This window comes from Marmota monax, unplaced genomic scaffold (genome assembly GCF_021218885.2).
Source record: "Marmota monax isolate L192 unplaced genomic scaffold, Marmota_monax_Labrador192_F-V1.1 WCK01_AAM20220418_F8-fsc00005, whole genome shotgun sequence".
Classification (NCBI taxonomy): Eukaryota; Metazoa; Chordata; class Mammalia; order Rodentia; family Sciuridae; genus Marmota; species Marmota monax.
Genome location: NW_026692254.1, coordinates 27,322,669 through 27,338,351, shown reverse-complemented (window position 1 = coordinate 27,338,351; position 15,683 = coordinate 27,322,669). Strand labels below are relative to the sequence as shown.

Sequence of the window (15,683 nt, the reverse complement as noted above, 5' to 3'; positions counted from 1 at the left end):
ATGCTCTACCGCTGAGCTACAACCCCAGACCCTATTCTTATATTTTTATTAGTTATTAATGGACCTTTATTTATTTGCTTATATGTGATGCTGAGAAACGAACCCAGTGCCTCACACATGCTAGGCAAGCACTCTACCACTGAGCCACAACTCCCTGCTTTTCTTATTTTTTCTCCCCCTTTCTTATTTTTTGATAGAGGATCTTGTTAAGTTGCTTAGGGACTTGCTAAGTTGCTGAGACTAACCTCAAACCTGTCATCCTCCTGCCTCAGCCTCCCGAGTTCCTGGGATTACCAGGTGTGTACCACTACACCCAGCTAATATCTAAGATTTTAAAGGCAAATTTTGCACTCGAGCAGAGAGGAGAGAAAAGCAGGGATGCTGAAGCCTGGCTCTTTCAGCCTGGGCTACAAAAGTTCAGGTGGGAAAGCAATAGTCATAGGCCAAATGTCCTAGAATAAGAGCAATCTCCTCCCTGGGGCTGTGCTCAGAAGTAGCCTTGTCATTAGGCAGAACATGTGTGATTTCTCAACATGACTATATTAACAAGGAAAAAATTAGGATCAGGGTTTGATGGTGCACACTTGCAGCTCGTCTTGAGTTTCCAAGCCCAGAAATGTTTTGGAAACTAAACCTCTCCGTATTTCCCTGAGGAGACTTTGGCATAGAGCTACTCCACGAGGACACTTGTCTTCTAGTTTCTACACTGTCCAGGAGATGATTTATGAGTGGGAACCAAACTAAGTCAAAACCACTGCCTGAAATAACAGGGACACTTTGAAAAACATTATTTGAAGCCCCTCAATATTCTGAGGCAGGCATTCTTACAGTCATCTTACAGGTAAAATATGAAAAAAATTTTATATGCAAATAAATACAAATATATTTATATGTTTTGGAAACTAAATATATTAAATTTTTTGGAAACTAATTTATATATTTTTTGGAAACTATTTTATGTGTGTGTATATATATATATATATATATATATATATATATATATATATACATATATATATATATATATATCCTGTAAGATGTGTGTGTGTGTGCACGCACATATGACCTGCTTAGGATTAAAGGGCTAGAAATGGTTAGGATGTAACTCTAACCCAACAATTCTGGTTCTGAGTTCCTCTGGCTGTTACTACTTGTTTCAAATATTTGCTTCATTTATTTTTGGAGGTGGGGGAGGTGCAGGTAGAAAAGGGAAAGAGGAATAAGGAAGTAAGAACTTCATTTATGTCAGATCTGGGTCCCCAACCATCATCAGATAAAAGAGGAAACAATTTTAAGAAGAAACTAACCAGTGTTCAGTAGAGGTACTGATATAATTCCAACTAGTCAATAGGAAGTTCTGGGTAGCACACAACCATAGGAGAGAGGCATTTAATTTGTCTCCTTTGGGGAGATTTTCAGTAGTTAAAGGCCAGACTGCTTGTAATGTCTTTCAACCATTCAGGTAAGTGGCTGGTACCTTCCTGTAATTCCCTCTAAGGACAATTAAGAGAGAAATGAGGAGGGGAGATGGTCATACAGAGGGCCATTCAGTTAGGTGTTCAGTCTTTACCATGGGAAAGTTACTCCCTACACAACCAGAGCTGAAAAGCCTATTAATGAAAGGTATAATTGAAAAAAAATATTAGCTGTATCGGGGCAGCAACAAATGCTAAAAGTTTGCTTAGCAGAGATACAGCAAAGGACCACACTGGCAAGCGGTTAGCACCTACTTATTCAATACCCAGGAGCTGAAATCTCTTCTATGTTTTTTCCTTTTTTGTACTGGGGGTTGAACCCTGGAATGCTCTAACATCAAGCTACATCCCTGGTGCTTTCTGAGACAGGATCTTTCCAAGTTGCCCAGGCTGGTCCTTAAGCTTGCAATCCTCCTGCCTCAGTCTCCCTAGTTGCTGAGATTACAAGTGTGTGCCACTGTACCTGGCCCTTGTCATGCTTTTCATAGGTAGTATTCTTTCCAAGTTTGTTTTCTTGGATCATTATTTTTTGGGGGGGAGAAGCTTGTTAAGAAGGATGAAACTTGTAGCCTGATATATTTTTTAAATATTTATTTTTTAGTTTTAGGTGGACACAATATCTTTTATTTTATGTGGTGATGAGAATCGAGCCCAGTGCCTCATGCATGCTAGGCAAGCACACTACCATTTGAGCCACATCCCCAGCCCCGTAATCTGGTATTGATCTTGCTAATGCCCATCTTCTAAAGCCAATACTCTCTACCTGACCCAGCTCATCAAAGGCTTTGCATGGCCCAGGAGGGCTCTGAGTGCAAGGCTCTTGTGGGTGGTATAGCTCTCTTGGCTGAGCTGTGCCCGGCCCTGGGAGACACTTTGCTTGGGTTCAGAAAGATCCAAAGTAGAAGAAAACATCACCATCATTTTGACTTAGGTAACATTTGGCTAGTTATCTAAGAATGATACCGGAAAAGCACCCAAACCATGCATGGCAAACACTACCTCCATCTTGCTTTGCATTCCATCTACATGGTTCACTTTAGCAGTTGGTTAAAATGTTGCCATCCTCACTTATTTCAGTTTTTGGCTCTTTTGCCTGGAGAGGATGGGCTTGTGAGGACTCATGGGCTGGTTGTATTTTTGGTATCTGTGTGCAAGGTTGGGTTGACATCAGTTGTGAGGAAAAACTGGTGTTTTGTGCATTTCCATTAAGCTCATGCTTTGGTGAAGGCACATATAGAACCTACTTGGTTTTACCACTACACAAAGCACACACAGCCATGCCACATTTTTTAGACTTTATTTTTTTAAGTAAAGAAACTCAGTTGAATCAAAGATAACAAAATTACAGTTTTGTTTGTAATGATCTTTGTTCACCACCACACAGAATCATATAGAATCAAAAGTAATATGAGAACACAAAATGATCAAGGACACCATCATTTAGTATAATTTCTTAATAAAGGTAAATATCCTCATATTTAGAAAAAATTGCATTGCTAGTTGCGAATCTTAAACACCTCGGTGCTGAAGGATCCTGTTATTTCCCCCCAAAGATCCAGCAGCGTGGAGGCTTTCAGAACACAAACTCAAAAATACAGTATTTTCAGGGCAGCATTTAAAAGTTTCAGAAAACCCAAAGAGAACAAAACAAAACGAAATGAACCAGAATCAGGAATGTGAAAGTGATGGTTCTCAAAAATCAATCTGAAGCAGATCTGCCAACAGAAAAATGTGGTTGAACCGAGTCTAACCAGGAAAAAGAGAGATGCAAACTGGCACCCCCCACCCCCCTCCCCCATCCCCACTAAGGCAGCTGCAGTGGCAGAAATCAGAAGCTCAGGTACAGTGAAGGTCTTCCTGAGGCAGTGGGAGAGACCCAGACCATCTGGAACTGGTTGGAAAGGTGACAGGATTCTACATGGACTTGTGCTTTAGGAAAACTAAAGTGGCCAGAATGAAATTAAAAAAAAAAAAAAAATCTAACTCCTAACACCCAGGGACTTGGTCCACTTACATGGCCAGCCTGGGAGAGAAGTGGTTGGCACTGGGACCAAGCGGGTTGCAATTATTCTAGGCGACTATTGGCTGCTGGATGTGAGTGGTCTGGGAGGAGAATGCCCATTGAGACAAGGGGTATTTCTGCAGATGCTATAAGTGGTCTGTCCCCAACTTATGGCAATAGTGGATTTCTTAGCTAATGAGGACCAAAAGGGAGAGAATGTAGTTATAGATTTCATTACTAATTGGTAGTTCTAGTTAAAAGCTGAGAACTTTGTGAAACTCAGAATGTTTGAGTTTCCACCAGTGAGAAATCAACTTCAGCTTATTTATTAGAGATCCATGAAAGCTCTACCAGCATATATGCCTGGAAAAAGGTTCAGAAAACATGGTGGACTGACTCTTCCAAAAGGGTAGCTGTCTATTCTGGGAGCCGAGAATGGGGAGCTGGACTCCATGGCCTGCATTCAAGAGCCACGATGGAGGATGCTGGCTGCAGCACCCAGAGGCGGCAGTAGCAGTGATGCAGGTGCAGCCTTTGCTATGGATGGCTTTCTAGTTTTCTCTGCCAGCCAGGTTCTCTTCTCCTTTTCTCAGCTTCAAATATAATTTGGCAAAAACAATCCTAGTTTATGAAGGATGGGGTACTTCCCTCTGCTAACAGGTGGAAGGAAAATTTGTCCCAATTGGTTGGCCTCTACATGCCATAGGCAGGCCACTTTTCATGACTTTTTGGAGCATCCAAGTAATCCAAAGAAGACAGATGCCAGAGATGAGGGGTTTTGGCCCATCTGGATCATGTCTATTGTTGAGGGGTGGGAGGTGGGGACAGAACATAATAAGGAGCCTGCAGGACACTTGAGGATACTTTCTGGTTTTGTTTCAAAATTCCATAGCAGAAGAATTTTAATTCTTCCACCATGATATTGTAATACCAGGGGATTTTCTACAGGTGTGGTAAGGCTTTTTGGGCAAAGAAAATAATTCCAGATGATACTGTGACAGAATGCTGCAGCAAAATGCTTACTTATGACTCTCCTGCCTTCCTAAAGGATGAAGACATGAGTCCTTCATGTCTTCATTGAGTGTCAGGACACTAGATGTGGTGTTTCAATGGTCTTTACTTTAAGTCAAGGCCACAGGAAAAGCCTCTCACATCTGGGACACCTGTGTGCTTGGCAAACACAAACAAGAACACATGTATCATTTCCTTGGAGCTGGCAAAATCCATCTCAAGTCACCTAGTTACAAAGAGAACTCTCATTTGATGTCAGAAGCTCAGCTGCCCAGAAGTTCACTTCAGTGAAGACTATGGGATAGAATGAAAGCCTGGGCAGGAAGGACTTCTGCCCTGGGCATTTTCCATGCTCTGCCTGATCACACTGAAGGATGGAGTTATTGTCCTCATCCTGATGGCCAGCACCTGCCATAGTCATGAGACTGCCCTTAGAATAGCAAGGATACTGCGATGACAACTCCCCTTGGGAGAGAAGCCAGTGAGACACAGGGCTTTAGACGGTATCCATGGGCCTAACCAGGAAAAGGTGAATGTACAAACTCCCTCATTCAAGTCCCCTCAAATAAGCTTTGGCCGATGACATGGCTGTTTGTTTCTACCTGCAAGGGCTTGAAGAGGCCAACTTCAGGCAAGTGTTCAACAAAGATCAGGCAAATGATATGTAAATGAAGTCGTCTTAGGATGGCCTAAGATGAGGTGACAGGCTCAGGCATATGAAGTGACTTGCCCACTTGACAATGTCAATCAGAGACACTGGGGATGAGAAGCTAGATCTCCTGGACTCTGGTTCCCAAATACCAGGTCAAGAAAGGAACATTCCTTTTTAGTGTATTTCCACTCTCACGGTGGGGCCTAAGGTTCCCTTATGCCTAAAACACTGCAGAGAAGTTAACAGAATATTGTAACAACAAATAACTCTCTATCTTCATTCTGGTCTGGAATCATTGGTGCAAACTCACCGCAAAAAAGAGAAAAGGTTTTCTTCGAGTCTGTTGAACTCCCTTTTAACATACATGTATCAAAGAGACCCAATGTACTTTTTCAAGACAGGCAATATTAATTTGACTGGGAGCAACGTCTTTAAATTATCTGGGGGGTGGGGGGAGCAGGGAGCACAACTGGAGAAGAGTGGGGTGCTTCTTTCCCTTGGTTTCTGACATAGTATTCCTGCCACAGAATTGTCTAGATCTATGCAATTTATATCCTTAATTTGATTTCAAAATAGAATATTCAAACACTTTCTGAAAATCCAGGCTTGATTCAGCCCAGCTAAGACCTTCATAGCAAGAAGAGCATTCACATTATCATCAGAAAGGAATGACTTTGGGAAAAAAAGCGAGGAAGCCCAGAGAAAGGAGAAAAGATGACCTACATATAAAGTGCTGCTCCCTCATTTATTAGGCAAGTTTGTATCTCTACATTCAGTGCCTCTGTGCTCTCATTCAGGGACAAACAAGAATTTTCCTGTAAGACAGCCACAGTCATATTCTCATTTCCATGCCTGAGAGCCTGAAGCTTGAATAAAGGGCTTCAGTTGATTTCATGTGAACCAAAATGGAATGTAAGTGCCATTCAGAGTTCCACACTAAAGAGATTTCAGCTGGGACGTGGCCCCCCAGTCCTGGGGGTGGGGAATTCCGGCTGTGTGGCAACAAAGGCTCTGCCCAAGCCTGCCTCTCCTGGGGTGGGAGACTTCCAGGCCTGCCATACAGGCCAGCTCCTGGGACAAGCCCCCGCCCCTCTTCCTGTGTGTGAGGCCTCAGGACTGTTCTTCTCCTGGAGGGAGGGGTACCTGGGCCACTACTTCCACAGCAGGTCAAGGATGTGGCCTCAAACAAGTGAAAGGAGCCCCTCACTTCCAAATGCCGATTCCATCCTATTAAGTTATTGCTTGATGGACCTATTTTAGTAAAAAGTCTGAGAAACGAAAGTATGGCCCTAAACCCAGATTACAGATGTGGGTGGTGGAGAGAAAAGCAACAGAGGAGAAAGACTAGCTTCCAAATTGAGGCATAGATGATAAAGTGCCAATTTGTGCTAAAAGAACACGAAGAGGAGATGCGTTAAAGAAATGTCAACTTGGGGGGGAAGTTGTAATGACAGGATTTAGCAAGTGTGAGAAATTATACCAAGACAAAGTCAAGACCACAGTAATCTCAGTCTTTTGAGATAATGGCTGTTTCTGATGTTATTAGGGTGATCTGGTGATTGTCAGAAAACAACTTAAGGTTACAGATTTAATTGTCAGTCACTTGGGCCAATGCCCAAACTGTGGCCACAGGGGCTGGCATTCAAGTGCCCAGGTGACTCCCTTTATTCCTTAAACATCCACACAGACCACTTATTCCAGTCTGTCCTGGAGCCAAAGGAGATGCAGCAAAGAAAATATATATTTTTAAAGTAGTCAGGCAATTTCACTCATAGTTCTATTTAATTCCAGATAGCAACTGCTGATTTTTCAAAGCACAGGGTTCTTAGATCTTCAAGTACCACAGGATGGGAGAAAAGAAGTACTTGAAACCTATAGTGACATTTCCACTTGAAAAGACATTTCAGAAAATCTAGCCAACCAACAACAAATAGAGGCTATTCATTTAAAAATCCAGTTTCAAAACAACACCGTCTTTGGTTGGAAATATCTTTCTTCTTCAAACTCGGATCCAACTTTTGAATTGTTTAGTATCAAAAGCCAGAGATAGAGGGACCTGGGTTAAAAAAACTAAAATTACAATTAAGTGCTCAAAAGACCCCCAAAATCTCTTTATATGAAATGTGGGGGTGGGGAGGGGGGGTGGCAGATAGGGAAAAAGAAAGGTAAATGCTTAGCCTGGGAGAAGAGCTCCCAGCCTCGCCTGGAGGGATGTTCTCTCAAAGCTCAGTAAACTGAGTTTGTCATTGAACTTAGGACTGGTGGTCATCTCAGCAATCTACCTGGTCCAAGTCCCTCATTTCATAGGCGAAGAGACTCAAGTCCAAAGAGACTTAATCCAGGGTCATATAGCAGGTGAGAATCAGAGCCAGGGCTCAGCCCAAAGGCCCACTCCCAATCAGGGTCCTTTGTGGGGACACTACACTGATTACACAAGGGCAGCTATGCAACAGGCCTTGCTGCTCTGGAGGCCCCTGGGAGCAAAGAGACATCAATGACGATGAATTTCAATAAAATGAGCCACCAAGATGCTTCTAATTTAAAGGCGCTATAGAACAATGTGTCCCAAATTTGCCTCGTGATGAGAATCCCTTGGGGCACTTGTCAAAAATTAAAATCTCCAGGCTCCTTCCCAGACCCAATGAGTCAGCCTCTCTAAGGGGAGGGACCTGGGAGGCTGAATTTTTAACAAGTGTCTCAAGCAACTCTCAGCAGTGGCAACAGATATGAGGGGACTGTCCTAGTGGATGGTGATGGAGGAAACTTGGCTTGTGACTCAAGTGGAATTTCCTTTGCCATTTAAGAGGCTGCACTCTGGCCTGGGAATTGCAGGCTCCCAGATTCCCAAGCCGAGTCACATCTTCAGCACTGGCCCAGAATGGTGAGCTTTTGTCAGGGTCTACATAGGACACATACAACCACCACGAAACGACATATATCCTTCACTGTTCTCAGGGAAAAGCCTTTTGATTGGCAAAGCAGAATGGCTGTTCAGACACATTTTTAATAGGGAAACTAGATGTAATTGGCTTAAAAGCAATCAGAAGCTGAAAAAACCAGACAGAAGGGTGAGAACCCTGTCATTTGTCACCATGGCTAACAACGCAATGGAGAAAACCAGTAACTAAGCACAAAAATAGCCTGGAGCTCCCAGGGAGAGCCTCCTACTCGAGACACCTGTGCACGATGGGGCCCCGCTGATGATATGAGGTCAGGTCCAGGTCGCTGAGGGAGATGGGAGACCTGAAACAGCGGGCAAGGGGACGCGGGTTCCAGAGGAGGGTCGCTGGAGCGCGCCAGAGTCCGGAGGCCTCACTCCAGCTCGGCCTCCATCTGCTCCGTGTCGGAGCACTGCGACTTGTTTCGTTCCCACTGGCAGATGGCATTCGCATACTCCACCACCAGCTTATCCATCCACGTCAGGGGTTCGGGAAACAGCACAGAGCCCTCAAAGAAGCCCAGGTGGCCCCCATGCAGAGGCAGCACAAACATGACATTCTCCCGTTTCTCTGCAGGGGAAAGGCAGAGAGTTACCGCACTCTAGTTAGCTTCAGGCTGGAGATGTGAAGGGGAGTGAGTTGGCTGGGATGGCCTGGGCTTTGCTTACAGGGAAAAATCACCTAAGTGGGCATCTAACCTCTGCTCTCACTGCCTTGTTCACCAAAGTTAGCCAGCCAAGACAGTGGAACCTAGCTAGCTTTGGGACCGGCATGCCTTTGGGAAGAATGGGCACTGGCTTTATAAATCCTTGGAACTCTTTTAAGTGGTTCTCAAACTTGGCTGCATATTAGAATCACCTGGGAAGCTTCTCAAGCTCCCTAAGTCTAGGCTGCACCCAGACTAATTAAATCAGAGACTCAGGGGTGGGAGGAGAAGAATGAGCAAGGGAGGGGAACCCAGGCACAGGTATTGCTAAAACACTCCAGGTGTTCGGTTATGCTTCCCAATTTTGTGCATCTGGATCCACCTGGGGTATCTTGTTAAAATGCAGTCCTGATTTAATAATCTGAGGGTGGGCGGACCCTACGGAGAGGTTCAAGCACTCAGAGTGTTATTTCCTAGAGAACAAGGAGAATTCAACAGAGTCGATCATTTTTCATCCCACTCATTTATCTTTGAGACTAAGACTTAAAGCTGTGTTAAAGCCTGAGCTGCCAATGCCACATGCTAGATAGCCATTCTGGGTTAATGACCTAGAGCTTGACTTTCTGATTCCATATTTAGGTTGATCCCACACAGGCCAGTAAAGGCCACTACTGAAAATGTGTGTACATGGGGCAGACAGGGGCAGCCAAGTTTAACAGGAAGCACCTGTCTTCCCAGGGGAATGACTGAAGGGCCCCTTGGCTGGCTTTCCAGGGCTGTTTTCTAGTCTTACCCACTTAATTCTTGCTCTTCGGTTGCTGTTTTGTAAGTTTCTATGTGACAGCACTAGCGCTGTGACCATCACTTAGAGCTCCAGAAGGGGACAAGTGCTGTTGCTTTCTCTCACTGCCATGCACGTGGCTGAGTGGGTTGCACTTGTGTAGTGAGTCTGTGGTTGGATGGGGATTGACTGGAGACAGCTCCTTATCAATGTGACACTTGTCCTACACACAGCCTCCGACCTGGGCAGTGTAATAGGGCCCTGGCAGTGGGTCCTTTGTCTGCTCTACGATTTACTCTCCTGAGGGTCATGGGAGAACCAGAGGTATAGCTTTTCCTTCAGGTTATTATATGATATTTGCAAGATTCATATAATGGTTTCAATGTCCCTTTCATGCACCAAGTGGTCATCAGTGAGGAGTGTGGAGATGATGTCCTAAGGATCTGAAATTACACTGAAAAGTAGCTGTGCAATTTCCTATCAAATCCTCCTTTTAATCTCTCTGTGCTTTCTCTTTCTCCTACTCCACTAAGGATGGAACCCAGGGCTTTGGACATGCTAGGCCAGCACTCTATTTTCCCTTTTAGCTTCTTATTCAGCACGAAATGAGACTGTGCTCGCATGAGGCACAGTAACATTTCCATGAGCAACATTCTTTGCCATTTCAGTTGCTTATATTTTTATCCCTAAAGCAGATGGAGAGGCTGTCACCAGAGGTAATAGAACTGGCTTTTTTGTTTTGTTTTGTTTTGCTTTTCAGGTCAAATTTTACATGTAAATATCTCTTAAGTCAAACTCTCCTACTTAATGAAACCATAACTCTGAGACAATAATTCTGCAGAACACCAGGTGAATCTCCCCAAACTGTCTTGGTGATGGACATCAAGGATGGTTCTGGCTTCTGAATGATGATACTCTGCCTAGGCCCTTCACAACTCCAGAACTTGAAGGATAGGCATGAACTGTCCTTCCCTGAAGAGGTTGGTTCCCAGAGCTAAAGGAATAGTGAATTTGCTGAGTGGTTGGGGGAGCAGAAGAAGAAACACTTACCTGAAAGGGCCTTTGGAATGGTTAGAAGGCTTTCATGCACCAAGGGATCATCAGCTGCATTAACCAGCATGAGAGGCACATAAATCTACAACAACAAAGAGTTGAATGAAATGATCAATTCCCTTTTCCAGATCCCATTGATTCAAGGTTCAGAATCACTACCAGACATGTCTTTGAAGCAAAAGGAAGAGAGTCACAGATTGGCTTGCTAAACAGATGGGATAAGGATGCCTGGTATTCACTGGTAGTAGGCTGAGTTACAGGTGCCACTGTGATCATCACCTGGCAGCAAGTATGTGCAGGGGCAAAGTTCCCAGTGTCCTCAGGTACCGAAGAAGAGAGGGGAGTGCCGAGTGGCATTCACTGTCAAAATAATTCTGATTGGTCTTCATAGTGTTTCAAATTAGTCACACATTTCAGAAAAATGACTTTACCAAGAGTTATGTGCCTACTTATTTGGTTTATACTGTGAGAAAGGAAAATGAAGTGCACTCCATTCCAGACAAAAAAGACTTTCCAGAAGAATCTGAAGGTTGAAATTATGAGTAGGCTGGTGAATAGCTGGGGATCTTGGCAGGATTGCATTCAGTATCCACTTTAGCAAAACAGCCAATGATCTCCTTTTGCATTTAAGTGGAAATGGTGTTGACGTGGCACTCAGATTTTCCTGAACAGCCATGCCTAGTGAATGGCTGTGCTCTCCTGGAACTCTCTGATATTGGCTGTACACAGCTTAACATTTATATAATGGCTTAAATAAATATGCCCAAAGCTGGGGTGATGATGCTAAAGTAGCTGGGAAGGCTACTAAAAGAGCAGAACTTTGATACACAATTATCTGCTATAGCTGGGGAAATGGTGAGCCAAACCAGCAGGTGGACCCTGACAGAGATAAATGAGAAGTTCTGTGATTGTATAAAAAAGGCAGTTGTGCCAAGAGAATAAGAGAGACTGGCTTGGTGATGGGCTAGGTCAAAAAATATGTGGGAATTTTGATTAGCCACAAATTTAATACACACACTTATTATAGCTGCTAAAAAAATGCATTGATGCAAACCAGTCTACTTAATCAACAGACATGCTCCTCATCATTTTGATAAATACATCCATTTGACACTATACTCACTGGATCATGGCAGGAATTTGGAATTCCGTTCTAGGCACCACACTAACAAAATACATAATAGCCAAAAAGAAGGGTTCAGGATGATAAGAAACCTGGAGCTCCCATGAAGAATGATGGTAGAAACTGGGTAGGATTATACTACCAAATGGAGTCTAAGAAAAAAATTGGGTGTTGCAGCAATTTTAAAGGCTTTCATATAGACTTGGGAGCAGCCTGGTCTAAGGGGTGGTTCTGGGATTAGTGTATGGTGGTCACAGAGGGACACACTTTGGTTTAATTAAAAAAAAAAAAAAAAGAGTCAAAAACTAGAACAGATCCAGCTAGAGTCTGGCTGAGATTCCACTAGGAAATTTAGGAGGTATATTTTTGTACCATGGATGGAGCTAGGTGGAGTGACATGAATTCTGAGCCAGTGTTGTCTACTCACCCTGTGCAGGTACCTCATGCAGCTTTCTTCCTCATAATACTCTTTCAGGGAGTTATAGCCATGGAACTTCCTGGAACATAACAAAAAGAAAGAAAAAAAAAAAGAAAAGGAAAAAGGACAAAACAACATTTGTCATAAGATGGAAATATTGAGCTGATTATTATCTAATTCTCACGCTAACTCACTGCATTGGTAGAATATGCACAGGCAGCCAAGACTGGTCTAAATGCTGAGTTGATTTTATTACCACTCTAGTTTCTATATTAACTTGTCCTATCAGCAGAACAGGTAGCAGTGTTTAGGGTCAAGAATGCTGGCTTTGGCATCTGAGTTCAAATCCTGGCTCTGCTACTTACTGGCTGCGTGACTTCAAGAGAATGGTTCATCCTGTGTAAAATAGGTCTGAAAACAGGAACTTCTTGATGGTGCCACAATAGTTATTGCACTGAAGTGCTACTAGCCTGGTAACTGGCTGAGAGGAACGACTCAGTGTCATCTATAATTATTAGTGGATGTTACATCATTTGAAACATCAATGAAACCATAAATCACCATAGACAGAGAAACTGAATTCAAAGGCTAGAACTTTCTTTTCAAAAGAGTTCTTATTGGTCACTTAAATGGTAATAAAATGTGGAGCAGTCATCAGAGACAAACTGACACTTAATAAAACCTTCAGTGCACCAGCCTGAAAGTCTTATAGTTTTTTTTTTTTGGAACAAGGATTGAACTTGGGTCACTTCCACCCCAGCTGTCTTCGACATCTTTGCCAAGAAAGCTCAGGCTGGACCATCAGGGACTCTTGCTGTGTAGACATCATCTCCAGTACCTCTGTCCCTGTGAAATCTGTTCCTTCTCATCCTATTCTTCCAGTATGACTGGTGAGAGATCTGTGAGGAGGTTGCCAAAACTGATATGAATCTGCTACTACCCAACATGATTATGAAGGAAGAAATTTACAAAGAGTTGAGAACATTCTCTTTTGGGCTTAAAAAAAATTGAGAAGATGAATTGAGAAATTAAAATTAATTTTTTTTTCTTATTAGACACCACAGTAAGTCACATGCCCCATCTTAAGTGGGTGTGGGTATGGTTCTTTCTACTCTTTTGAACATACCAATAATTTCCTAGTGTCTATTTCCCTTGAGAAACTGTTAACAAGCACAGTTCAAGGATACTTGGTGTAAGAAGGCTACTAAAATCTTGAGAAGAAGAAAAGTAGAGTTTTCACATCCTCAGGCCTTTCTCTCCCTATCTATTGGATAAACACTTGTTTGCTTTAGGTCACATCAAAGGTATCAAATGATTATTTAAAAAGGATGATCTTTTGTGGTCAGAGATCCACACCTTTCCAGCTAAGGCCAACTTCAGTCAGACACTACTGGCAGCAGGAAAGAAGACACTGTGAGGGTTGTGTTACAGGCACCAGGAGGGGCCAGGCAGGTGGAGAGAAAACAAGTGAAGTAGGCAGGGTTTGCATCTTACACAGAGACGTCTCCAGGCCCCAACATAAGAGGCTCTGTCCATTTTGCTTGACACACACAGCTTTCTTGGTCTTTGTTTTTTTTTTTTTTTTCATTTTTGATGGTGACTTCACTTCCTTTCCTTCCACTGGGAAGGCAGGTTTATGTGACACCTGATCTTGCCCTGGTCCTGAGGCAGAACAGCCAGGGGAAAGACTGAGGGTGACTAAGGTGTGCACACCCAGCCCCTCGACTCATGCCAACTGTGCCATGTAGGACGAGTTGTCAGACCCTCTACCTATTTCTCAAGAAATTAGAATTTTTCTGTGAAATCTGTTTTTAAACACTGGCTGCTTATTCCCTTACCACTAAAGTGAGAAAAGCAAAGAGCTGTGCTGGGCAGAGCTGGCCTGCAGCTTCCCGCCTGGCAGCCCACCCCCGAGCATTACTCTCCAGCTTTGTGGACCTACCTCATCACGTTGTCATCAATCTGCATCAAGGATGTAGCTGTGTAGAGCCGGCTCAAGTCCGTGTCCTCCAGGCTCTGGGGTTTCTTCACATGGTCTCCAAAAAGAGCTTGCCTTGGGGGAAGACACAAAAGCAAGGAGAAATTGACCAAATGATATCATTCTATTGAATGCATGTATGAACATGTAATAATGAATCCCACTATTATGTATAATTATAATACACCAATCAAATAAAAAAAATTCACATGCAGAGAGAAACCAACAGAGCCTGCTTCCATGTCCAGAGGCAAGTCCGGAGAGTTGTGGCCACATGAACCAGAGTCCATGTGGTAAGTTAGAAACATCCTTTCAGCCTTTAGAATGTCCTAGAGGATGAACCTGAGTGGTGACTTTTGAAGAACGTTCAGAAAGATGAACACAAAGACCTTACTGTCCTTTTGGGGGCACTAGAAAAACTAAAGACTGTGTGTGTGTGTTTGAAACTAGCTGAATATTACAGACCTCAGCACAGAGGAGGTATCAGGATGAGTCCTGTGGTGAGTGGTGAGTGGTGAGTGGTGGGTAGTGACTCACCACTTACCCTTACACTGGTGTTGACAATGATTCCTTTGGCAGAGCCCCTTGTCCTTTATGAGCCATTTATGTTGCTTAACAAGGAAGACAACGATAACCTATTCAGCATTTGGGTAAATCAACATCACCCAAAGACTTAGCTAAAAAGCTGTATAAGATCATTCCTTGGTATCCATGTGCGACTGGTTCTAGGACACCCCCCCACCCCAGATAACAAAATCCATGGATGCTCTAGTCCCTTCCATAAAATGGTGTAGGATTTATTTCGCGTGTGTGTGTGTGTTTGTGTTTTATTTTGGGTTGGGGTCTCACTGCGTTGCCTAGCCTGGCTTTGAACTCCTGGGTTTAAGTGCTTCTCCTGCTTCAGCATCCTGAGAGCTGAGATTATGGATGCACCCACAAACATGCCTTGCTTTAGGATTTGCACATGACCTATGCCATCCTCATGAATACTTTAAATCATCTATAGGTTACTTATAGTAATTAACACAGATGCTATGTAAAAGTTGTTGTATTGTTTAGGAAACAATGACAAGAAAGAAAAGTCTGTATATGTTCAGGACAGATACAATCTTTGTAGGTCTAATATTTTTATCCATTGTTGGTTGGAACAGGGGATGAAGAGCTCATGTAGATAGAGAGCCAACTGTATTCAGTACAGTGGTCATTTCTAGGGAGAAGCAGATCCATCTTGAGAGCAACACAACAAAGGAAGGGGTCAAAATGTGCATGGTAGCCTGCTCTTCCCAGCAAGAACTCTCAGTCACACAGCTGAGGAAGGAGTGAGTTTGCTTTGAAGTTTGGTTCTATGGTAGGAAATGTCATTACAGAAACTCAGTGTTCTGTGTATTTTCACAACCTTTCCAAAAGAAGACAGATACATTACTCTAGCACTTATTTTTTTCAAAAGATAATTAGGAAGGGGCTGGGGCTGTAGCTCAGTGGTAAAGTGGTTGCCTCACATGTGTGAGGCACTGGGTTCAATCCTCAGCACCACATAAAAATAAAAAAAGATACTATGTGTTCATCTACAAATAAATAAATATTTAAAAAAAGATAATTAGGAAG

At 43.2% G+C, this 15,683-nt stretch overlaps 1 protein-coding gene across 1 annotated transcript in view; it reads right to left on the bottom strand.

The window, feature by feature from the left end:
• Positions 1 to 2,756: 2,756 nt before the first annotated feature.
• Positions 2,757 to 15,683, bottom strand: part of Abhd2 (abhydrolase domain containing 2, acylglycerol lipase) — a 102,507-nt gene continuing 89,580 nt past the window's right edge. The window contains exons 8-11 of the mRNA XM_046437122.1: positions 14,043 to 14,153; positions 12,110 to 12,179; positions 10,557 to 10,641; positions 2,757 to 8,649 (exon numbers count right to left, since the gene is read on the bottom strand). Coding sequence (XP_046293078.1) covers positions 8,453 to 8,649; positions 10,557 to 10,641; positions 12,110 to 12,179; positions 14,043 to 14,153 — 463 coding nt within the window. The 3' untranslated portion in view covers positions 2,757 to 8,452. The remainder of the gene's footprint in view (positions 8,650 to 10,556; positions 10,642 to 12,109; positions 12,180 to 14,042; positions 14,154 to 15,683) is intronic.